This window comes from Dipteris shenzhenensis, chromosome 4 (genome assembly GCF_047967505.1).
Source record: "Dipteris shenzhenensis isolate YYH24624 ecotype China chromosome 4, Dip_SZ_1.0, whole genome shotgun sequence".
Lineage (NCBI taxonomy): Eukaryota > Viridiplantae > Streptophyta > Polypodiopsida > Gleicheniales > Dipteridaceae > Dipteris > Dipteris shenzhenensis.
In genome coordinates this window covers 41,054,648-41,080,531 of record NC_141599.1, presented here as the reverse complement: position 1 = coordinate 41,080,531, position 25,884 = coordinate 41,054,648, and the positions used below count along the sequence as shown (strand labels likewise).

The window sequence follows — 25,884 nt, the reverse complement described above, 5'->3', positions numbered from 1 at the left end:
TAAATTAGAAAACAACTCCTTGTGGGTGGAGTGAAGTGACTGGAGACTCTAGAGTTTTTGATCCATGACTCCTCAGCGTGGCCAGACTTATTTGGCTTTGAGATAGCTAAGGCTTTCTCGAAATTATTAGTCTGATGCATAGCTAAATTAGTGGTGTCTTTACCATTAGGTTTAGAGCTGCTATCTGCCATTCGACACCCCGAAGCAAAGTGGCCAAGCTTCCCACAATCAAAGCAAGGTCCTTTCTTCTTGATTACCTAACTTCTTGCTTTGCCTTTTTGGTTTCCTTAGTGATGAGGTAATCATGTAGCTAAGTGAAAGTGGTGGACTGCTTTTTGTAAGGGAGCATGGTGACAAAATTGTCCCATGAGTCTAGAAGATCAACTACTTGTTGATGAGCCATTTTCTCACCATGCATTACTGGTTCCGTACTTGGGTCTGTACGCGTATGGTTGGCTGCCGTATTGGCTGAATCATACACATATAAAATAATTATTCTGTACTCGAATGGTACGGCCAATCATACATGGCTTGGGGGGGGGGACGGGCCTCCCAGACCTTTATCAACTCTTTTTTAATCACTTTCTTGAGTTTAAAATTAATACAAGTTTGAAGTTGAATTTTTTGTAGCTCTCTGTCAGTTAAATGTGTACAATGTAATTTTTCTGAGTTTTTTTTGTGTGGTAAAATTAGGGTCGCATATGATTCAGCCACAGGGGCTGATCCAGACTCCAAACATACTTCCGTACCAGTATGCAGTATGCGTATGGTAACATATGGAAAAAACTATGTTTGGTTCATCTATCAGGTTTTGAAGCTGATTCAAATGGTCATTCACATTTTGAGCCTCTCACATTCTAAGCCTACTCAATTGTCATTTAATGAGTAAGGCTTTTTGCATACTAGCATCTTCATAGGTGGTTTGCAATGTCTTCCAGGCTTGAGTTTGTGTTTTAGGTTTCTAACAACAGGGATAATGTTATCCTTGATCCTCAGACTTCTGAGTATGAACCTGTTGGTCCTTTTTTCTATAACTCTCAAAATTCTCTTTTGGACAATTTTCAGTCTTGTCAATGATACTCTACAGCTTTTGAGCTTTAAGATCCTAAGTGCTAAAGCTTTTGCAGAGTTCTTGTAACTACAGTTCAGCATAGTAAGCTCCGTTTTTGCCACTTCTTAGGGATAAGCTTGAGAAAGAAAGTTAATTAATCGCTACAAAAGACTGAAGGGTCCCGTCTATGAGGCTGAAAAAAACCCAATACAATGAAGCTAAGGGGTGGGGCCACTAAACGGGCACCCAAGCCCAAGGCTGATGTCTGATGCGAAAAAGATACATCTCACTGTTGGTATTGTTGCGAGAGGGAAAACCAAAGCAAGGACATAAAGGAAGATCCCTGGCTATTGGCTACCTGATCAATGAACTATCCATTCGAGTGAGCTTTTTGTAGACTGTCTTTCTAGAGTAGGAGTAAAGGGCCCACGTCGATCCCAAAACTCTTTGCGGAAGTCCATCCTCTCTTGGTGGTTTGCCGTTTTCCATGCCATTAACAACATTTTCCAGATTTGCAAGTGAAGGTGGAGCCTTCATATGAGGAAGTTCAAAACTCTTGATAGATTTGGCTGGCATATTGACTTAACCATATCTACTCGACGCAACTATGTCAAGATCATACCAAATTGTCACTGAAAATGTTGATTGATTCCCACAAATCTTTAAGCTGCACGCAACATGGGAGCATAATGTAATGAAGGGGAAAAGGGTTAAAGTACCCCTAAATTAACCCCTTTCCCCCCTTCATTACACATAAATAGATGTAAAGTGGAAGTGCATCCTCTTGAATCTCAACTCAAGGGAGACCACCTCCCCCTTGGATCGCCGTCCCAGCTTACCACACCAGAAGCATGGTGGTTGAGGATGCCTACAGTCCCCCCTTACCGTCCTTCTTCATGATTGGTGGACAACTACGAGCTTCTCTTCTCAACCCTAGATAATGTGTGTTCTAGAGAAATAGTTATCCCTAAGCCATTGAGCTAGATCTAGAGGTCTACCAAGATCAGTTAACCCACACACATTTATAGTTATGGGATAGAAACAATTTAGAGTGCGATTTTATTCTAGCATACTTGATGCATTCTATTTACACATTTATGCCCTCCTTTTTTGTTATGAATTGTGATTTTTTGGGTTTGTAATTTGTGAGGATTCTGTTTATTTCTGGTTTTGTCTTACATGGACACTTTTTGGGGCAAATTGGATTATGCATTTGTTCCCAAGTTGACATTGGGATTTTGAATGTTTAGGACCAAGGCCATCTGACCTATATGGAAAGTTTACGTGGAAGATTGAGAACTTCTCACAAATCAGCAAGCGGGAGCTGCGGAGCAATGTTTTCGAAGTTGGTGGTTACAAATGGTAAAACAGGATGAAAATTTCTGCTATTGGTTATATGTTTTGTTAAAGGATTGTGCTTAGGCATCTAGGATCGTGGATGGGATTAAACTGTTCTTCATGAAAGATGTACATGATTGGAAATAAGGGCTTAAGTAGAGTACAAGTTTACATGCAAGGAATTCAATTGCAGTAACAGGATGTACATAATTTTGAGGAGGAGCAATTTGGGAACTGGATAACGCTTTCGAGTCTTAAAGGGTGTTGGGCTAAGCCTTTAACCATTGAAATTATTGAGAATTAACTATTTTGTGATTTCAATATGAGCGGCAAGAAGTACTACTGCAAGTCAGTTCTATGAGTTGTACTTGTTTTTATGTATCCTGTGTTTCATACTTGCAACGCCCCATGGTTTCTTGCTTTAGCTCATGGGAAAACACCCTCTTAACAGTCAGTCAAACTGGCATTTGCCTTTTTCTTCTATCTGTGTAAGATGTGTCTCTTTTGCCTGGGGAAATACAGAAACACTGTGTCAATAGTGGGTTCTTTGCCACCTGAGATATTTTTGATCATTCATTTTTTGGTGAAAAGTAGAGCATGTGAACTGGTGATGGTATGTATAATTTTAGTTGTCCTGTGTATTCTGTCTGCAGGTACATTCTTGTTTATCCTCAGGGATGTGATGTGTGCAACCACTTGTCTCTCTTCCTATGTGTTGCTGACTATGACAAACTTTTACCAGGTATGCTTCGAAATAATTTTAACACTTCAGGACTTTTAGGCTCCAAAAATTACTTAAGAGTCTCTAAAAATTACTGACTTGTTTTTTGCTCATATACTATTATAGGATGGAGCCATTTTGCACAATTTACCATTGCTGTTGTCAATAAAGATCCAAAGAAGTCCAAATACTCAGGTAAGTATGGTTATCTCGTGCTCTTCTACTCAGTGCTCCACCTAGCTTGTTCTCTTGAGTTCCTATTCTTTGCTTGTTTGTACTAGGGTTACCAAGGAATGATGTATATTGAACTTGCATCTTGTATTTATATTTTTTCATAATGTCTTCCCTTACTTATTTCCAGATTACTAAGAGCTCTTTGTATCCTTGCATGGTGATCTGAGGGCTAGGGATTTTGACATTTTTAATGTGGAAAGAATATGTAAAACACATCTACAAGAAAACCAAAGCAACTACACCAAAAGTACATTGGTATTAAGAAAAACTTAATGGATTCTTTCACCTATTTGACCTTGTTTTTTGAAGTCAGAATTTACTGCCTGTCAACAACGTTCATGTGCTGTTGAAGCTACAGTAGTTTTGTTTGTGTGGCTCACTAGAAATCAAATGCTCCTAGGATGTATACCCAGTGTTGGATAATTCAATTGCAGAGTTGCAATTGACATCTTTGAAAAGGTGTGGTTATGCCATGAACACAAAGGGGCTTTTACTCTTATCCTAAAGCAGTGTGGCAAGATGTTACAATCAGGACATGCAGTCCTCTTGACTCCTGATTACGGTGGTTGTGTGTGGGAGTGATCAATGAAATCACAGTTGTTCTTTGTGCAAGTGATCTTTTCATTTTATTTTATCACAGTTTTCCTTTCCATCTTTTATTGTAATCTTTTAGCTATCTTTAACTGCAGATACGCTTCACCGGTTTTGTAAAAAGGAACATGACTGGGGATGGAAGAAGTTCATGGAGCTTTCAAAAGTCTGGGATGGTTTCACAGTTGCTGATACACTGGTCATTAAGGCTCAGGTGCAAGTAATTAGGTGAGACGATATGTTCTGTAAATATAGTGAGCTAAAGGAGATCCTCATTTTGTCTATAGAGATGTATGATAGTATACCTAGGCATTGGATGCTGTCTTAAAGTTACTTTTACGTAAGCAAAACATTGCAACTCTTGATGAACTGATAGTGCTGTTTAATGTTTGATTCTCAGGTTTAGATTGTTGTCCAAGTTTTTGGAGTATTGATAATCTATATTTCTTGGTGGAAACTATGTAGCCAAAATATGCTCTCATGGTCTAGTTGTGGGCTTTAGCTCTCACTGGAAGTTGTGAAGGAGTTTTACTGTGTTACCTTTTTTGAATTGGCCATTGTGAATTAGGACATCTTAATTTTCTCTGTGAATTTGATGGTCAGGGGATTATCAGTTGACATCATACATAACTTTGTTCAAAGTTCGGCATTCCATTGAGGTTTACCATGTGTCATGATGGCTTGGCATCATTGTTGAGGTTTTGATTTCGATGCCATGCATCTGCTTGCTTCAGAGCTATGTAAGCGTTGAGCATGATCAGATCTTGTCATAGTGGAGTGAAACATCACTGTATCAGATTAGAGGCTTGTGGTTACATGTATAGAAATGAAGTAGAAACATATCCAGCTGCTTGTGAGTCTTTTGAAGTCGCCTATGGTTCTTGGAGATATTTTGATGGTGGCTTTGCCACAATGGTCTACAAGACCCCAAGAATAGGTCTAAAGAAAGGGATTGAACAAACACACCTACCGACATATTTCTGATTTAAAAATAACCTTGTATTCTGTTAGCTAAATCATAAATGCTTGTTGATTTACTTTAACAAACACACCAAGCAAGTATTTCAGATTTTGAAAAAACCTTGTAGTCCGTTAATTAAATTATAAATGCTTGTTGATTTGCTTTGTAGTTTTCTGTGTAACCTGCCTGCTAATTATTTTATTGGATGCCATTGGATTTTCTTTACAGTTCCTGTTTAACGTGTGTGCAATGATTCTGAGTGTTATACGACTGGTAGTGATGTGAAAGTGGTATCAACACTCAAAGTTTTTCCGAAGACTATTAAACGGCCTCAACAAAATTAAAGTATCATGAGTTTGGTTATGGTGGGCAACCTTACGTGCAACGGACGATGCCGTAGATTGATTTGAATTACAGAATTACATTATGTTGACACTAAATAAATACTTTAAATGCTGTGTTCCTTTGGGCTTGTACACATATATTTGACGACCTTATTGAGATGATTCATTGTACACATATCTCCTTTCTTGATTCACCTTTTGGCATACTTGACAATGAGTGACATTAGTGGATGTCTGAAAAACTTCCTTTCTAGTTCTTGAGGGTACCTCGTATACCCTTGTGTTCGCCAACTGTGGACAACCGTGGAATTACAAGCAACATGTGAAAGGTGTCCTTTTCACAGTCGGTCTTTTCTTGTTTCCTTGTCCCTCGGTTCCTTTCTTCTCTCATCTCTTGGAGATGTAACATCTGGGTGAAGAGATTTTCTGACTGTTGTGACTGCATTTGCATCATGGTGTCTGACTGTTGTTGCTGCATCTGCATCATGGCTACCATGGTAGATGGAAGCATAGTCACCTTTGGTGTTGGAGGTGTTGGAGCGAAGCTCTACTTGGTGCGGACAGTGTTTGATCCCCCACTCTTTGTAGAGAGCATTTACTGTTTATTACTGTTTGCCAATAGGCTCAGATCCAATGGTTGCCCAAAGGGCTGAGAATATGAGTGTAGATGAAGGGGCCATCCCTTGTAGGATGGAGAGGGGGATATATAGGCTCGTCCTCTGCTTCCTGGTTGATGATCAGGCTTTGTGGATCCTCATAGATCTGCTAGAGGCTGAGGGATGCTCTGGTTGAAGGCTACAGAGGTTGATTAAAAAGGAGGGAGGGAGTGGTCCTTACATGGGTTTTGACCCCCTTCCTCTCTTTGGGCCCATGGCGCCTTAAGCTTGCCGGACACGAATATTGACTGACCCCCCCTGCCCTGTTGGCAGTCAAACCCTGACCTGCCACATGGCACGTGGCAGTTAGGTACTCTTTGCAAGCTGCCGCTTGTTGGACAGCTAAGTGGCAGGCCTTGATTGAGGCATGCGATAGCAAAGTTCTTAGATATTTCATGGTTAGAACATTTGAGTTGTACCATTTGTGGAAAGGCCTAATCGTGTGAGACATGTTGTGAGTTGTGCACGTCAGCCTCTTGTGTTCTCTTCTTGTGCGTACTGGGATGCGGAAGACAAAGCCAAGGCAAGAAGCCTGCTTTCCATTCCCATAGCCTCTCCACTTCATCCCCATGACCTCTCTGCATGTATGTGATGGCGTTGAAAGCCACAACCAACTGCAAGGGTGATTCTCTGGTAATATTTGATGTGGGATCTTGAGCTTTCCATGGGAGCCTCATGATGTCTAGTCACTCGTCTTGCTTTATTCTTGGTTCTCATGGAGGTTAGCCCCATATATAGTTGTTGACCCGGCCAAACTTTTTACTAAAAAAATGTAATTTTATGCGAGCATCCTTAAGATGTGCCTAGAAGCATTGCCACTCAGCCTCCTTTGCCGAGTTTGTCATTTGTGCTTTGGCAGAGAGGGGGTGGGTTTTAGTAATGTCTACGAAAAAGGAAAATGATCAAGAGGGAGGGAGGGGGCATGGACAAGGACAGGAGGGAGGTTAGTATACTTAGAAAAGATTAGGGAGAGAGGGATATTTTAATAATGTCTACAAAAAGGAAAATGATCTATGAAAAAAAGTACATACTATAGGAAAGGAGGGACGGGGATAGACGGTTGGAGGAGTTTAGTATGCCTTCAAAAGATTAGGGAGGGTAATTAATTTTTAGTAATGTCTACAAAAAAAGAAACAATTTTTGGAAAAAAAGTACATATTGTAACCAAAGAACCAAGAGAAAGATTAAATGCTAGTGCAAAATGTACCCAATACAACCTATATCATGTGTGAAGTGTAGTATGACATGGAATAGGCGCAATATCCCATCAACCTAAAGTTGAGAATGTCAGTCAACATATGGTGGCACTTTTGAGGTAGGCTTCCCTTTCAAGGGCCTTTGGAGTAATTGCCTTGAATTCTGTGGAGAGGAGCTATCTAAGATGTGATGCGCTCTCAGTGTTAGCCTATTGAGAGAGTGGACTATCTTTCGGAGCATGTGGAGCTTGGCAGGCTTGGTATTTCAATTGGCCAATTGCAGAACTCATCCCAGTGTTGGGCAAAGAAGGTAGGGATAGATGCTGTGCTAGCCTTTTCCTAAGTACAACTTGCAGTTTGCTGGGCCCAACTCACCTTGAGATGTGCTCCATCTAGAGAGAGGACAGTTATGAAGAATGTTAAGAAATATGTGATATGAGTCTTGTTGAGATGTGGTGCCATGAGCACATAGATTAAAGGGAAAAGGTATGTGATAAGGAATGTATTAAAGTAGCCACCCTAGGATGTGGACTACATGATGTGGAGATGTGGATTGAGGATATCCACAAGGAGAGATGTGGATGAAAGGATCCTACATGGTTTGACTATTGAAAGGGCACTCTCTATATAAGAGGCCTACCATGTATTGTTGAACACACACATTGCAAGAGATATAGATTTGCAATCTCCCTCTCATGTCTTATTTAGTGTGCTTTGAGCCTCCTTAGTTCTTCCGCTGATCTTGTGTGCACTAGGCTTAGTGGTGGTGATCACATGCCGGCTCTTTGACATGGTATCAGAGCATAGGTTGCCCACAAGCCTAGGTAGTTTAGAGTGAGTGGCACACTCTTATCTTGATGTTAGGAAGAGTTTGTGAAATTATGTCCATGAGATTCCGTGTGAGAGAGAGAGCGTTCATTTCGAGAGAAAGAGAGTGAATGGTTATCCTATTGTTTGAGAGAGAGCTCGAAGCTCTACCTACACACCCATCTCTAGCATTTTAGTATTGAGGTTCCTTATGGAATGATCATAGACTCTCTTCTGTGAGATTGTTCATTTTATGTGCGTCTTGAGAAAGTAAGGTTCAAGGTTTGCTTTCTCTGTTGTTGTTCCAGTTTCGGTGAGCCTCATCGACTACCTACCTCTAGTCCATAGCTCTCGACTTCAGAGCTCTGCAACGCCTCACATCTAGAGAGAAGGCTCTAAGCCCAAGCTCCTGCGTGACTACAGTAGCCCACTACGCTTCATGCCAAGCCCACTATGACAAGGTCTCCTGCTATCTGCTACTCAGCTCACGAGTGCAATGCTCTACCTAAGCAAGGGGTATGTGAGTGATGCAATCAAAATGAGGTCAACCCATGGAGCTGAACATTATGCTATTCCCAGCATTTTGCTTTTACATAGCTGCACGGAACTTCCTGATGTGTCTCATCCATCATCCAAAACAATGGGGCCTCACAATCTTTGTATAATGGATGACCAATTGTAGACACGATGCTCCCCAAATTTTTTTAAGCACCACAACAATAGGGAATAGACCTAGACTTGTCAAAGAGCCAGCATGTGATCACCACCACTAAGCCTAGTGTACACAAGATCAGCGGAAGAACTAAGGAGGCTCAAAGCACACTAAATAAGACATGAGAGGGAGATTGCAAATCTATATCTCTTGCAATGTGTGTGTTCAACAATACATAGTAGGCCTCTTATATATAGAGTGCCCTTTGAATAGTCAAACCATGTGGGATCCTTTCATCCACATCTCTCCTTGTGGATATCCTCAATCCACATCTCCACATCATGTAGTCCACATCCTAGGGTGGCTACTTCAATACATTCCTTATAACATACCTTTTCCCTTTAATCTATGTGCTCATGGCACCACATCTCAACACCTCCCCTTGGTGCCATGATCTCTTGGCTATCGCAAGGTGGTCAGATGTGAGTTACATTCCATCACCTCCCCTTAGTGCATGCATTGCTACTTAAGGTGGTCAAGTGTGGCTTTTATAAGATCAAATCCTCCCCTGGGTGCTTGCATGGCTACTCTCAGGTGGTCAGGTTTGCTTTACAAAACATATGGGCTGAAGGTGGCAAGGTTGTTCCTTCTCAATGCTTGATGCTGATGGTGTTTACATCTTTACTTGATGTAGCTTGATGCATGACGCTTTGTTCTTTCATGTGCCTTAATGCTTAATGTGTGGATGCCATGTTTTGGGCTATGGTCATCTCATACACTTGCACTTTTGGCATGCTTATGACAGCGATGTGTGCATTCATGCTTTGATTTGTCATTTGTTGCAAAGGTCTTACCAATTGATTTCTTTCAATATTGGTAGTGTCTAATTGCTAACATTGGTTCTGACTTGATGGGCGCGTAGAGCTCAAAAAGACAATCACTTTTCCTTTTTTGAGCGTGTCCAAATTCCTCCTAGATTGCAAGTTACGGCTTGTCGAAGTTTCTGTGAAGAGGGTCTTTGATGATGTGGCACAGGGATTCATATGCAGAATTCAAATTGTGCTTCACAAGGGCCTTTGTGCTTAGGTGGCAGTGTTGACATGTGGCAATCTTTTGACCCAAATGAGTTAACCCAAAGTTAAGAAAACTTAACTATGGTCCAATCATTGAACCTAGCCTTGCTAGCGTAACCACTTCTAACCATGGCTTAGTGTGGGTTGAGTTGCCATGTGTTAACCTTACCTAACCACACCTACAAGGTTTACTAACCCTATCTGCCACGTGTCATTTTTTGGGGACCTTGGAAACTTTGTGGATGGAGCTTACTTGTTGCTGAGCTGCGTCGTCGTCCTCAACTCAAGCTCTGCATATATTCTGCTTTGAATCTGCTCTTGGTTTTGTGAGGCGTGGTGTCACAGCGGAAGAATTCACGGCATCCATTTCTTTTCGCCTAAAATTAACATTGAAGTGTGGCCGTTGTGTAGCTGCTTGGATCGATCGAGCTGCGGCTTTCTTTTGTAGATCAGCAACCACTTCCCATATCTCTTCCTTCGTTATCAGACATTTGTGACGTTCCATTAGGCCGGTTCCATGACAACTTGGGCATACCCCACATCAGATCCCTCTTACTGGAGTGTAAGATATTTATGTGACAACTTGGGCATACCCCACATCAGATCCCTCTTACTGGAGTGACAACTTGGGCATACCCCACATCAGATCCCTCTTACTGGTTAACCAAGAGACTGCAAATCATCATGATGTCCTTGAAGAAGGGATCAGATGCATTGTTTTTTAAAAAAATCTTAATCTAAGCAGTAGCAAGTACCATTAGTATCAAACACTAACAGTGTTGTCAATACAGCAACAGAGATAGATGTATGACTGCATTTTATAAGCCAGAGATGTATCTGACCTGTGCAGTCTGAAAAATAGGGCAGTATATTAAATGGTGAGATGGAAAAATCTGAGTGCTAGGTAAGGGGAGGTGCTTCTGCGTGCAAGCAAATATCTACTACAGGGCTTTCTAGGACCTGATCCCTTAAAACAAAAATAGGGGTTTTTTAGAAAAGGCATGTCTTTCAAGATGAGTTCCATTTTACTTGCATGTCGTTGAAAGAACTGGCATCTGCATGAACTGCAGGAGAAATTTGCCTATCTGCACTTCTCGCAATGAAGTATCCCACATACAAGTCTCCCCCATAGAGGCAAAAGAGTCCATGCCAATCAGTAGGAATATGCAGGGCTGATCTACCATAATTGGGCTCAACGTTGGGAAGTAGCGTACTACAATAAATAGATATCTGGACAAGTCCACTAATTATTTATACGACTTGACCATGTATGTAAGGCTTACACTTTATCCTTTGCATTGGAAATATTTTTGTATGATGACTTCTATTAGTTTTTGGTGCCTAGAATGTCTTGCATCGTGCTTATTTTCACTGGTTCATGCTGCAGGGAGAATCCTCACCGTCCTTTTCGGTGTTTGGATTGCCAGTATAGGAGAGAACTTGTTCGCGTATATCTGACAAATGTGGAAGGTATTTGTCGGCGATTTGTGGAAGAGAAGCGTGAGAAGATTGGAAAGCTCATGGAAGATACTGTGCGATGGTCTAGGTATGCTCCACAAGTGTCTGCGTGAAGTAGTATTGCTTTTTGAATTTATATATTTAGTGCAAGATCTGATGGTTGCATAACAAATCTCCAGAGTTCTATTTTGGTAGGCTTTTAAAAAGAAATTCAGAGTAAAGATTTACCATGTGGTGAGAGTGAGTAATGCTTGGTGCATTGTTTCGTCAGCAGAGGTTATGTCTTTTATCTGTACATTGAAGCTTTTGACGGATCCCTGCAACAGTTAATATCAGACTTAATTCAAGTTATAGATAGGTTTTGCTTGGCTATAATCGTGTTCAAATTAGTGTCTAGTCTGATATGCTGAGGCAACTGTATTGTTGTTTGGCAAATGGAGGTGACATAGTGTGTGGGGATCTTATGAGTTGAGTTTGGGATCTTAACTTTAATAGTTGATTTTGGGAGTTCAATCATGCCATGCGTATTTAGTTGTTGATACTACAATTGTTAGTATGGTATTAGTGGACACCAATGTCTTTCCAACTAGCATCTGTACCTGACTTTCAATTTAAACTCAAGGTGAGTGTTTAAGGGACCAATTGTAAGTCGTTTTCATATTCACTTTGGTGTTTAACTGTAGTCCTGTATAATACCTTGCTTTCCAATCCCATAGCTGGGTCAAGAAACCTATTCATGGAGGACGTGATTGGTTGTAATCAGTACATTTTTGAGTTGGTTAGATTCAGCTTGCTGCTTTAGAGACATGATCACTTTGCAAGGTCACATACAAGCAGCCATTCCAATGTAGCTCTTTTTGATGCTTCTGTCTTCATATTTATGTGCTGCTAAGGCTTTGAATGGATTCTGCTGTTTTAGCCTTGACAATTTAGAGTCCATCCATGCTTGCTACTGGTATGAGATTGATACACAGATTCTATCATCAGTTTATCTCTATTCGTCTTGAAGATTTGTCTCTAATGTCTGGCTTCGGTATGATGCAAGACAATGATGATGGAGAAGCTCAAGAGCCAGCAAAATTTTCATGAATTGCTGGCAGTTTGGATACTTAATTTTTACATCCATGAGATTGCATGATCAAATGAAATTCAAATGGCAGATATTCTTGCACTTATGGGATTATAACCTTTTTCTATCAATTATCCTATCTTTTTGACCTTGAGTTTTCTTTTCATTACATCAATTTGATTTATTCAGTAGGGTTATATTCCCTGCATGGGTTGTTGTGGTTTCAGACTTCAGTGTTTAGATATGGGAATTTGAACTGCTCATTTCAGATGTACAGGTACATACAAAATTCCCTGGTTCAAACCCTTTGAGCGGTCTTTCAGGGACCTGAAACTACACACTGTTTTTAAACCTTGCTGAGCTTTACCTGTCTTTGATGTATGCTTCTCCTATAGTAATAGACTCGTATTCCTCTTGTGAAGGGCGTGTTACAAAAAGAGAGTGTGAGAGCAAGAGAGCTGAACGTAGTGCTTGCAATAGAAGAAGTGACTAATACAAGAAGTGGGATGGGTTTTGTCTAAGTGACAAAACCTTGTCCTTCACTAACCGTAGTTAGTGAACTAACTGTGGTTAGGGGAAAAAACCTCTACATTACATTGGTCACTGCTGAATTATAATAATAATTCTAACACCCCCCTGCAGTGCCAATGTCATGTACAAGGAAATGATCAATCACCAAAAGGAGATAAGTTCAAGGCATTGCGAAATGCCTCAATTTTTTCACGTGGAAGTGCTTTGGTGAAGATGTCTGCAACATTGTCATTTGTTGACACATAGATCATACTGATCTCTCCTGCATGCAACTTCTCTCTGACATATGATAGTGAACCTCAATGTGCTTCGTGCGAGCATGAAACACAGGATTCTTTGCCAATGCTATAGGACAGTGACTATCAGTGAGAATCGGAGAAGGACCCTCCAATGAAAGATGAATATGCAGCCAAACACATTCAATTGTCGCTGTGAAAGCTGCCCTGTACTCAGCTTCACATGAGGAGGTAGCCACTGTAGACTGTTTCTTGCTCAACCAAGAAATGCAAGCATGTCCTAGAAAGAAACAATTCCCACTGGTGGACTGCCTAGTATCATAGTCTCCAGCCGAATCTGAGTCACTGTAAGCATGCATCTGCAAGTCACCCCCCCTGGGAAACATTAAGCCAAAAGACTTTGTACCTTGCAAGTAACGGAAGATGCGTTTTACAGCGTGCCAATGCATAATCTTTGGGCTGTGCATATACCTGCTCACCTGAGAAACTGAAAACTGAATATCAGGTCGTGTATTGTAGAGATAAATGAGGCATCCAACAGCCTGACTATAGAGTGTGACATCAATTGATTCACCCGCATCATGCATTGTAAGCTTCAGCCCCGGCTCCATGGGAGTGGACATAGGCTTGCAATCATGCATGTTGAATCTGTCCAAGAGCTTTTGAACATACTTGGACTGAGACATAACAATGCCACATTTCTCTTGAATAAATTGGATCCCCAAAAAGAAATGTGACAAGCCCAAGTTTGACATATCAAATGTAGCTTTCAATTGGGCCTTGAAATCTGCAATTACTTCCTCATTTGATCCGGTGAGCAGCATGTCATCTACATAAAGAATGATGACTAGAATATCCCCCCCATCCTTTTTGATGTAAAGGGTGCTCTCAGTTGGACTATTGTGCAGCCCCTTATTGGTCAGAAAGGCATCAATTTTGGCATACCATGCACGTGGGGCTTGTTTCAGCCCATATAAGGCTTTATTCAGCTTGCATACCTGAAGTGCATTTCCTGAAATTTCAAAGCCCGGAGGTTGTTTGACATAAACCTCTTCCAACAAGTCTCCATTAAGGAAAGCTGTTTTTAAAACCAAATTGACTGTGAAAGACAGCTTTGGCTTTATTTCTACGACGGAGATTAACTCTCCAAAGGCTCTCCCTCACTCCCTCTCTCTGAACAAACACTAGGGCCCAGGACAAATTGTCGGGCTGGACCCCCCCGAAGGTCTTTATTCATTTCAGAAAAAATCTGTTACAGAAGTTCAGCTTAGAGCTGTCTCGTAAGTCTCTCTCTCAAACGTGAAAAGGATTCTTCTTTTACAAGAGCTTCAAGCCCCATTCAAATTGGCAACATGCCACTTGTCTAAAATCTAGACTAAAACCTATTACAAGCCTCTAAGGGCCATTCTGCAGTCTTCAAAGCTCTCGGTCACACGAACCGCTTCCTAGATGCTTGTCAGGCTCCCATTTCGCTTAGGAAAAATAGTCCTTGCTAGTACCTGCAACAATTAATTAAAGCGCACCACCATGGTACCCATTAATTGTTAGCGCTTTGCATGCAAATAACACACTGTGGACTAATCCTAGTCACGGTGGGCGTCCCCACTGAACACATGTGCACATCTAAACAAATATATATATACAAATAAATATATATATGTTTTCTCTGGTTGACCGGAGTCAACACTCTTGATTATAATTAAAGAGCTTTGACCAAAGGTCAAGGCGCCTTAATTATAGCCAAGTCTCTCCAACCGGAGTTGGCACATCTTGGTTAACCGGGGTTAACCCTCTTGGCGCATGCCAAGTCTTGTTGACCGAAGTCAACACTCTCTGACCGCAGTCAGGTTTACTTGACTAGTGTCAAGTATCTTTGACCGTAGTCAATCCTTTGACCATTAAAATAACTCTTTGATCATAATTAACACATATAAAACTCTTTAATTATGATCAAATAAATGATCAACTGTACTTTGACTTAGGATATTTACATTGTGGTGACATCCCCTTGGCTTCTATTTAGTTGACCTCAACTGAAAAGCTTCCTTGTAAACATCCAAAAGCTGTGGATGATCGGATAACATGTCTTCGTCCATCCACTTGGCATCTAATGCCGTATAATTCTTGAATTTTACAAGATACCTGCAAAATTCCTTACCCTGAGGGCCTTTACGTACAGTATGGTACACAATTTGCTCTGGCTGAAGGACTTCCTCCAGCTCATCTACTTCTGGTGGATCTTCTGATACTGGTTCTGTAGGCTCTGGTCCCTGAAATTTCTTTAGAAGACTCACATGGAATGCATTGTGAATCCTCCAATGCTCTGGCAATGCTAATCTGTATGCAATCTCATTTATTCTTTCTGTAACCCTGAAAGGGCCATAGTATCTGGGAGATAACTTTGCATACACTTTCTGTTTGCCTTTAAACTTGTGGAGCCTAGCTTTTTCAAACTTTAAAAGCATCCAGTCCCCTTCCTTGAGATCTAGCTGTCTCCTATGTTTATCTGCAGCCTTTTTATGTTTCTCTTGAGACCTTTCAATTGCTGTCCGGACTTGGCTGTAAGCTGTCTGGAGGTCTCTTACAAACTGATCAGCTGCAAATATTTCATCTTTAGTCCTCAATATAGGTGGCAAAATCACCTTCCCATATATGACTTCAAAAGGGGCTTTCCCTGTAGAGCTATGTACTGTATTATTGTAAGCAAACTCTACTAACGGTAGGTACTTTTCCCAGTCTGAACTTTGGTCACCCACGTAGCATTTCAGCATATCCAAAATGGTAGAATTTGCTACTTCACTTTGACCATCTGTCTGGGGATGGAAAGAAGAAGAAAAATTCAGATTCGTCCCCATGTTATCAAATAAAGCTCTCCAGAATAGACTGGTCATTCTGGGATCTCGATCACTAACAATGGACTTAGGCATACCATGATGTTTAAAAATTTGTGCCATGAACAGCTTAGCCATATGATCTGCCTTTATGGTTTTGCGAACCGGAATGAAATGAGCTTGCTTGCTGAATCTATCTATGATAGTCCAAATCCCATCATTTTTTGCCTCTTTGCAGAAACGAGACATAAGTGTAAAGTGCCTTTTAACTTTTTATGTTTTAAATAAGAGAGAGAGAGAGAGAGAGAGAGATTCTAGTTTTTTGGAAGTTTTTGTTTCTTGACTTGCTTGTTTATTTTTGCTTAAGTCACCTGCTTCGTTTCTTCTTTATTTCTTGTTTTCATTCTCTTTTGTTTATTTGACGTATTTTAGCAAGCACTGGGTTTGCCCAAGAGACTCCGCGGGTCTTTAGAAACCGAGTATAGCTGCTTATGCTTAGGCACTGATGACGACATAAGTGTTGCTTTGCTTGCTAAGTATGTCTTCCTTTTGCTTTTCATAAAAGTTTTTGTTTACCGCTTTTTTCTTCTCTTTCATTTTCTCTTTTATTTTCTTTGTAGATTTTTGATCTTTAGAACAACAAAAAATTCTAAATTTGTATGATTGGACTTATTCTAGTCTTACAAAGGTATATACAAATCCCATCATTCCCTGACTTTGATCTCGGCAAATCAAAAATAAAGTCCATTGTAATATTTTCCCATGGTGCCTGAGGCACGGGAAGAGGCATAAGTAGGCCAGGTGCCTTCTGTCTATCATACTTCATTTTCTGACACGTAAGGCATTCAGTAACAAACTGATGTATATCTTTCCGCATTCCTGGCCAAAAGAAATACCTCTCTAGTGCTAGAGTTGTTGCTGTAATTCCTCTATGTCCAGCATAGGGAGGTGCATGGCATTCCCCTAAAATCTTTTTCCTCATCTCCTGGGTGATGCATAGGCAATCATCTTTCATTAAATACCCATCTTTCAGGGAATAGTGACTGGTAGATTGTCCTTCTTGCATCTGCTGTAAAATTTCACCAAAATCAGAATCATGAGCATATTGTTCCCTCATGCCTTCCAGGTCCTGATGATAAGCAATAGTTACATTATTGACCTGGGGTCTTCGGGACAAGGCATCTGCCACTCTGTTCCGAATTCCTGGAGTATGGACAATCTGAAAATGATACATTGACAGCATGTTTGCCCATTTCATATGCTTCTCTGAAAGCTTGGTTTGAGTCAAAAAGTATCTTAGACTTTGGTGATCTGTTTTGACAGTAAAATCTGCACCCAAAAGATAGTGTTTCCATGTATGGATGGCATGAATTACAGCTAATAACTCTTTCTCATAGATTCCTAAATATCTTTCCGCATCCCGAAGTCGCCTGCTTTCATAGGCTACTACATGACCATTCTGATGCAATGCAGTCCCAACACATTCTCCACAAGCATCGCAATCCACATCAAAAGACTGATACAGATCCGGAACTACCAGAATAGGCTCTGTAGTCAACTTTTCCTTGAGTGTATTGAATGCTTTCTTCTGTGATAATCCCCATGTGAAGGCTGCATTTTTCTTAGTAAGGTCATGTAATGGAGCTGCGATATCAGCAAAATGTCTGATAAACCTTTTGTAGTAAGAACACAGGCCTAAGAAGCTTCGAACTTCATGCACAGTTTTCAGCTCTGGCCATTCCTGAATGGCACGGATCTTCGCTGGATCCATTTGTATCCCATTCTTGGATATTATATGTCCCAGATAGTGGATTTCTTCCAAGAAGAACTCACTTTTCTTGCTGTTTGCATAGAGCTGATGATTTCTCAGCTCTTGAAACACTATAGCAAGATGTTCTCTGTGCTCTTCCTCTGTCTTAGAAAAAACTAAGATATCATCAAAGAAACTACCCGTAAAATGCCTGTACTTCCGGAAGATGCGATCCATCATTCTATTGAATGTGGTTGGAGCATTTGTCAACCCAAAAGGCATCACTAAGTATTCATACAACCCGAATGTAGTGCGGAATGCTGTCTTGTGCACATCCTGCGGCTGTATCCTCACTTGGTGGTAGCCACTCTTTAAGTCTATCCTGCTGAAAACTGAAGCTCCATTTAACTGATCCAGGACATCATCAATGCGCGGAATAGGGAATCTATTCTTGATGGTCATTTTGTTCAGTGCGCGATAATCGACGCACATACGGAATGAACCATCTTTCTTCTGTACTAACAGTACAGGGGAACAAAAAGGAGACGAGCTGGGCTGAATCAACCCTTTGGACAGCAAGTCCTGTACCTGAGCCATAATCTCCTCTCTCTGAGTCGCACTGACTCTATAAGGGGGTCTGTTTGGTGGCTCACTACCAGGCATTAACTCTATCTGATGATCTTCTGGTCTCTCTGGGGGTAACTCCCCTGGCAAAACATCAGAAAAGCAATCTTTAAAGTTTACCAGAAACTGAAACCTATCTTTGTCTGCATCATTCATTTCAGCATGCATATCATTCTCTTTTTCTTTTACAAAAACCATGTACGCAGAAATTGCAGACTTTATTGCTTTACCGCATGAAACATCAGATACAATGGGGATAGTGTCCCCTTTATTCCTGGCAATTACACGTTGATTTTTCCCCCTATGTACAAATTCCAGCACTCTTTCAGGAAGAGTCAACTTCACTGCCTTGCGGTGAAACCAAGGCATCCCCAAAACTACATCATAATGTTTCAGTGGAGAAATGAAGAAGTCTTCCTGATCCACATAACTCTGAACATGTAGACGGAGCTTCCCTATCAAGGGAGTAACTGGCACAGGATTCCCACAAAACATTTGATCGGCATCCAAAGCCCTGCCTAACTCTTCCGTCTTTATTCCCAGCCTCAGGGCTAGATCCTCTGATATGAAATTATCAGTAGCCCCTGGATCAAATAAAATTAGCGCTTGCTGGTCTCTAACTTTGCCCCATGATAGCAGCAATTCTCGTTCTTCTGGGTTCAAAGCATGACCCAGTATATCAGGAATTCCCCCCGCCATTGGCTTTTGCGGTCCTCGTGGCTTCTCTGCCTCTTTTCCCTTCGATGTTGAAGGCTTTTCTGGGCACTGGGCAGCCACATGCCCCTCTTTACCGCACCTGAAGCATTTCCCATCTCTACGGAATTCCGCTATCTGTTCAGGGGTGAATAGAGATTTGCCCTTATAGGTCTTTGAGAACTGAGTACCCCTCGGCTTCTGAGGCTGAAACCCTTTCTTTTCAGCCTTAGGGGACTCTTTCTTTTCTGATTTTAGAAAATCAGTTTTCTTTTTATCAGCACGTCCTGCATGCAAGGATGGCACTGTAGATGGATCTTGTAGCGGCACAAGACTCGCTACTGAGGCTGAATGCATAAGATCTTGAATATTCTTTGCCCCCAAAGCATTCACTACTGCGTGAATTCTTGGAGTGAGACCTGCTCTGTACTTCCTCATCTGGGTACCTTTGGAGATCTTTTTGAACGGTGCAACCTGCAAATAAGCATCCCAAAACTTTTGGTTGTACCCATCCACTGTATCTCCTGCATCCATGTGCAAGCTGTCCCAGTCTTGAAGAACATGGTCTCTAAACTGTTTAGGCATGAACTGCTGGTAGAAGGCTTTCTTGAAGCCCTTCCACTTTCTTGGGGCTGATCCATCTGTGGTCAATGCACTCCACCATGCACTAGCCGTTGCTGTTAAGTGTAGGCTGACCATTCTTAACTTGGAGGATTCTGAAAATTTCTCTGTACCGAATGCAGCATCAAACTGTCTGATAAACTGCAATGCTTTGTCTGTATGACCATACTGTCCATTGTAGGTCATAAACTTGACAGATTTTCCTCCCTCTTTAAATTCCCTGGTCGCTTTGGAAGACTTTCTCTTCCCAGACTTCTCGTGTTTCTTTCTTTTTCTGGATGGTTTATCTGATAAGGAAGAAGAAGACACAGAAGTCGAACTCGAGGTAGACGGTGATGGACTAGGAGATCGGTGATGACGCCTCGATCTCTTTTTACTATGGGACCGTCTCCTATGAGATCTATGAGATCTCTCTCTCTCAGACTGTACACGAGAGTGTGCCTCTGGCATTGGCACGTCATATACTGGATTAGGCATAGCTTCTGCTGGAAACAAATGCTGAGCCTTGGGATCCCTTTTAAGATTTTCCAGCTCTTGTATACGAGTGCGTACCATTTGTTCAAATTCTTGTTGAGTTTGTGGCACATTCCTCTGTCTTGGATGCACATCCCTATCTTGAGAATCCCACTGGATAGGTAATTGATCCATATTCTGAGATCTGCAGATTTTTCTCACACTGTGCAAGTAACTAATGCACACTACCTTTGCTTTTCCAACAGAAAAGGTACCTCAACAAGAGGTGTTTTGCATTCACAATCTATGCCAGTACTGGCTGTCAGTTCAAGGCATGCACCCACACAGTTGCCAAAGCATTATCAACTATATTGCCCTTTTCTGGCTGCTGCAGATGGCTTCAAAAGGCATCTGTTTTTCCCTCTTTTTACTGCTCAAAGGCATGCATACTCCTTTTTCTGCAAATCTCTGTTTTCTCTGTTTTTCTCTGGTTTTCTGCTACTTTTCTGACAGTAAAAGTCTGACAGGCAGGAGAAAATTGATAGCCAAAACTGTCTCTGCAACTGTCTTTTTTTTTTTTTTTGAAAGAACAGTAACCAGATGGAGTAACTGCTAGTTAGTCTAACCAGACTAACTGGTTCTGGTCTGGTTAGTCTGTGACTGGATAGTTACTGTCTGGTCAAACTGACCAGACTGGTTCTGCTCTGGTCTGGTTTGGTTGGGCCAACTAACTGGACATCTGATCAAAGTCCAGCTAACCAGACTTACACTAACCACAGTTTTACCACCTGTCTGCCACGTGTCAGTGCTATGTCAGCATCTGAGCTGACTGCCACCTGTACTGCCACGTCAGGAATCCACACGTGTCTGCCACGTCACCTGCCACGTGTCAGATTACACACGTGTGCCACATCAGCACCTTGCAAGACCTCTGCCACGTGTCCTGCGCCACGTGTCCCGCGCCACGTCAGCCTGCCCAACCCTTGGTCATTGTCTGTTCGCCATCGCGCGTCGCGCCTTGGTGACCGTCACCCAAACATTCATCCTTTGTCTCACTGGAGCGTTGCAAGCAGGAGACCAATACAAAAACAGCCATGGAAGAATTTTTGTTGCTCGCGTCTATTTCATGACGAACACCTCAGAAGCTCTTCTGTTGCGGTTCACCAGTCTACACCCCGCGCTGGGCAACCGTCACTGCTCGCGTGAGAATATTTCTTTGGGGTCGTTAGTACCGAATTTAACTTCGCAAAACCTCCACGCTGCTAGAAATTCCAAACAACGTTGAAAGGTCTCTGCAGGTCCTTTCGGTCATTCAGCGTCGTGAGACCACCCGGAAATGCATGCCAAGGTATGCGTCACGTGAAGACTTTACTCCACGGAGAGGTGTATTGCTGCGTGGATGTCTCCGTCATCCAGCTCTTCATCAGACGCGTAAGTCTCTAGTGAGGGCGTGTCTACACCTTCTCGAGGCTTGACCACATATTCGCACCCCCAAATCTCTATCTGCGTCACAATTTCCTGTGCAATACTCTCTTTTTGCATACAACCCGTACTTGATCGTCACACAGGAATTGTTTTCTCTGATCGTGATTGCCATAGAAGACAATTCAAACCTTGCTCTGATACCAATAAAACCGAATTGACTGTGAAAGACAGCTTTGGCTTTATTTCTACGACGGAGATTAACTCTCCAAAGGCTCTCCCTCACTCCCTCTCTCTGAACAAACACTAGGGCCCAGGACAAGTTGTCGGGCTGGACCCCCCCGAAGGTCTTTATTCATTTCAGAAAAAATCTGTTACAGAAGTTCAGCTTAGAGCTGTCTCGTAAGTCTCTCTCTCAAACGTGAAAAGGATTCTTCTTTTACAAGAGCTTCAAGCCCCATTCAAATTGGCAACATGCCACTTGTCTAAAATCTAGACTAAAACCTATTACAAGCCTCTAAGGGCCATTCTGGAGTCTTCAAAGCTCTCGGTCACACAAACCGCTTCCTAGATGCTTGTCAGGCTCCCATTTCGCTTAGGAAAAATAGTCCTTGCTAGTACCTGCAACAATTAATTAAAGCGCACCACCATGGTACCCATTAATTGTTAGCGCTTTGCATGCAAATAACACACTGTGGACTAATCCTAGTCACGGTGGGCGTCCCCACTGAACACATGTGCACATCTAAACAAATATATATATACAAATAAATATATATATGTTTTCTCTGGTTGACCGGAGTCAACACTCTTGATTATAATTAAAGAGCTTTGACCAAAGGTCAAGGCGCCTTAATTATAGCCAAGTCTCTCCAACCGGAGTTGGCACATCTTGGTTAACCGGGGTTAACCCTCTTGGCGCATGCCAAGTCTTGTTGACCGAAGTCAACACTCTCTGACCGCAGTCAGGTTTACTTGACTAGTGTCAAGTATCTTTGACCGTAGTCAATCCTTTGACCATTAAAATAACTCTTTGACCATAATTAACACATATAAAACTCTTTAATTATGATCAAATAAATGGTCAACTGTACTTTGACTTAGGATATTTACATTGTGGTGACAGTTTTAATGTCCAACTAATGAACATTTTATTCAAAATTTGCAGCCATGGCTATAATTGACCTGATGGTTGTCATCCTGGATGTAGGAGCAGTTTTAATGTCCAACTGATGAACATTCCATTCAAAATTTGCACCCATGGCTATAACTGACCTGATGGTTGTCATCCTGGATGTAGGAGCAAAAGTTTCCTCATAATCTATGCCCTTTTTCTGAGCATATCCTTTTGCAACCAGCCTTGCCTTGTACCAATCAATGGACCCATCTGGTTTTCTTTTGACTTTGAAAACCCACCGTGTACCTATGGCATTCTTACTTGGCAATCCACAACATCCCAAGTTTGATTTTTATGAATGGACTGCAACTCATCGTGCATGACATTCATCCAATGCACATTATCTTTTGCTTCTTCAAATGTCTCAGGTTCCTCCTCATCAAGAAGAGTACTTGCATAAGCTGATTCAACTAAATGAGCTCCCTCCATGTGCCTTACTGCACTACGAGTTCTGCCAGGCAATGGAGCTTCAAGCCAACTCTCCCTGAGAGTGTGAAGCAACCAATGCGGGACTGTTTTGGCTGCGTGTATCTCTTGAATTTCTTGCCTGACAACTTCATCCACACCCTGAGGTTGTACCAATTCAGCTTGGGGCTGAATCTGTACTTGTGGAGCTGGCGGAGGTTGCTGTAAATTCTGATTTTCAGCGGGGGAACCAAATGCTATAGAAAGCATCCCCTCAAACACATCATCTGAAGAGGCCGGAATCTGAAATTCAGCATTTGTATGTGCAGAATTTATCTTTACTAACAAAAATCTTGAGTGTAGTAGGATTGTAGAGACGATAGCCTATGCTTTGTGAACTATATCCCAAAAAAATGCATTTTAGTGCCTTATCTGACAACTTGTGTTTGAACTCCACAGGCACGTGGGCATATGCAACACAACCAAAAACTCTGAAGTGGTCCACTGAAGGCTTTCTCCCATGCCATGCCTCACAGGGAGTGATTGTCTTCAAAGCCTTTGTAGGAGCCCGATTTAAAATATAGTTGGCACACATGAGGCCTTCCAGCCAAAACCTGTGAGGCAACTTCTTACTTGTGAGCATGCATCTATCCATTTCCATGGTGGTGCAATTCTTCTGTTCAGCTTTGCCATTCTGTTGAGGTGTAAGCCTCACTGTAAGTTGATGTATAATGCCTTTTTCTTTCAGAAATGTCTCAAATTCATTAGACATGTATTCCCCCCCTCGATCTGTGCGAAGTGTCTGCACCTTGAGTCCTGTCTCATTCTCAACCATAGCCACAAAGTGTTTGAAATGCATAAACACTTCTGATTTTGCCTTGAGACCATAGACTCAAGTGTAATTGGTAAAGTCATCTATGAATGTAACAAAATAGAGATAACCCCCAAAAGTAGGTGTCCTCATGGGACCGCAGACATCACTGTGAATAAGCTGTAGTTTTCTTGTAGCTTTCACTGCACCATCCTTCTTGAAGGACTCTTAAGTGTCATTAAGCTGCCATAGCTCATGTGCCCATACTTGGCATGCCATAACTCCGCATTGTGCATCGCAGTAGTGGGAGTGCTAATTGATAATGCAAGATGGGATCTTTTTTCATATAAATCAAGCTGAAAAAGACCCCGATACAAAGTGCCAGACAACCTCAAAGAATATTCATTTTCTTTGTCTTTGACTGCACACTTGTCATCACCAAAAACAACCTGAAATCCTCCTCTATTGAGTGAGGACACTGAAAGCAAATTCTTCTTTATACCTGGCACATAGAGTACATCTGAAATTCTGAAATCTGTGCCATTAGTGGATGTGAGAATAATTTCTCCCACTCCACGCACTGAATAAGAAGAATTATTTGCACAAGTGACGTTCTTCTTGGTGGGTGAAGAATGCAGAGTTACAAACAGATTTTTCTTGGAAGTGATTTACTTTGAAGCACCACTATCAAAATACCAAGTATGTAGTGTCTCATCAACACTGAAAGAGCATTCATCCTTTGAAGGATCGTAACTGCAAGTCAAAAAAGCATATGGGTCATCATCATTAGTGGCTGTAGTATCTGAACTACCCACTAAAAAATCTGAAGTGCAAGTCAAAAAGGCATAGTGCTCTTCAACCAAGTTGGTTGCAACATCTTCTCCATCATGGCAATGTGGACCTGATGCCTCTGATACAGCCATACCGGAATCCCTTTTCTTTTCTTTGGCTATGCGCTTCTTGCACTCTCCAATATAATGACCTGGCTTCTTGCAATAATGACAGATGCCCTTCTTTTTCTGCTTGTTTGTATCACCCTGTGCCTTATAAGAAGGCTGTCCAGAATCAGCTTTATGCTGATGTGTGGGCTGATTGGCATGTGGCTTATGCTGCCCTTTACCCTTGGGCTTGAACTTGGAGAGCATAGCATGCTCGCCAGCCCGGGTTGCCATATTTCTGCGTGTTTGTTCCTCCTTCAACAGAAGTCCTACCAACTCGTGAAAGGAGAGAGGATTGCTGCCCCCCCCTCAATGTCAAATTCAGCGAGGTGTGGAAACAGAGATAGGACTCAGGAAGAGAGTTCAGAGTGGTGGAGATCATCTCTGAATCTGGAATGACTTCATCAATGTCAAGCAATTGTTCCTTGAGATCCTGAAGCTTTGAGGTGAGAATTCATGGAATCTCCCTCCTCCATATGTGTATGGGAAAGTTCTCGCTTTAGAAAGGAAACCCTGGCATCGTTCCTTGCTGCAAACATACTCTCAAGTATTACCCAAGCTGCCATAGATGTCTTGCATGACCGAATATGAGGTATAATGAACCTCTTGACAGAAAGAGAAATTACTGAAAGAGCTTGTGCATCTCTAGAGTCCCATCTTTTCTGCTCTGCTGTGGGAGCTCTTGGAGCGGCTGCTCCAATCACCTGTGCTGTATTTGTACCTCTACCCCTGCCTCCAGCTGTAGGAGTGACATGTATAGGCGTTGTATCTGGTCTTTCTTCATCTCCATTGACATAATCCCAAAGATTTCTGCCAACTAAGATATTGCGAACCATGAAACTCCACAAGGAGTAGTTGGTACCATCCAACTTATCCTCTTGTGTGAGAATCCCGAACACCTCATTTGAGTTGTTCTGTGCCATTTTTGCCAGATAAACTCAGAAATACAGCTAACTGAACAAGTAAAAGCCCTTCCTGGGATGTAAGATGCACAAATAAAATCTGCCAAAGAAAATCTGCCCTCAGTGACAAATATTGTCACAACCTATCAAAGGCTTAAAATGCACCACAATGCTCTGCTCAATGCATAAAAATCTGCAAATAGAATCTGCAAAAAGTGGCAAAAGTCTGCAATTTGACTCGTATTGAGTCCAAAATTGTTTGCAGACTTACCAAAATGCCCTTTTACCTGCAAAATTGCAACCCAAATGCAAAAGCCCCAATTTCTTGTGGGAAATTGC

The 25,884-nt window shown here is 41.8% G+C and overlaps 1 protein-coding gene across 1 annotated transcript in view; it reads left to right on the top strand.

Annotated features, from left to right (window-relative positions):
* Nucleotides 1-25,884, top strand: part of LOC147902873 (uncharacterized) — a 98,226-nt gene that overhangs the window by 5,776 nt on the left and 66,566 nt on the right. Inside the window, exons 2-6 of the mRNA XM_087373880.1 lie at nt 2,302-2,413; nt 3,043-3,131; nt 3,237-3,305; nt 4,034-4,163; nt 11,012-11,170. Coding sequence (XP_087230006.1) covers nt 2,302-2,413; nt 3,043-3,131; nt 3,237-3,305; nt 4,034-4,163; nt 11,012-11,170 — 559 coding nt within the window. The remainder of the gene's footprint in view (nt 1-2,301; nt 2,414-3,042; nt 3,132-3,236; nt 3,306-4,033; nt 4,164-11,011; nt 11,171-25,884) is intronic.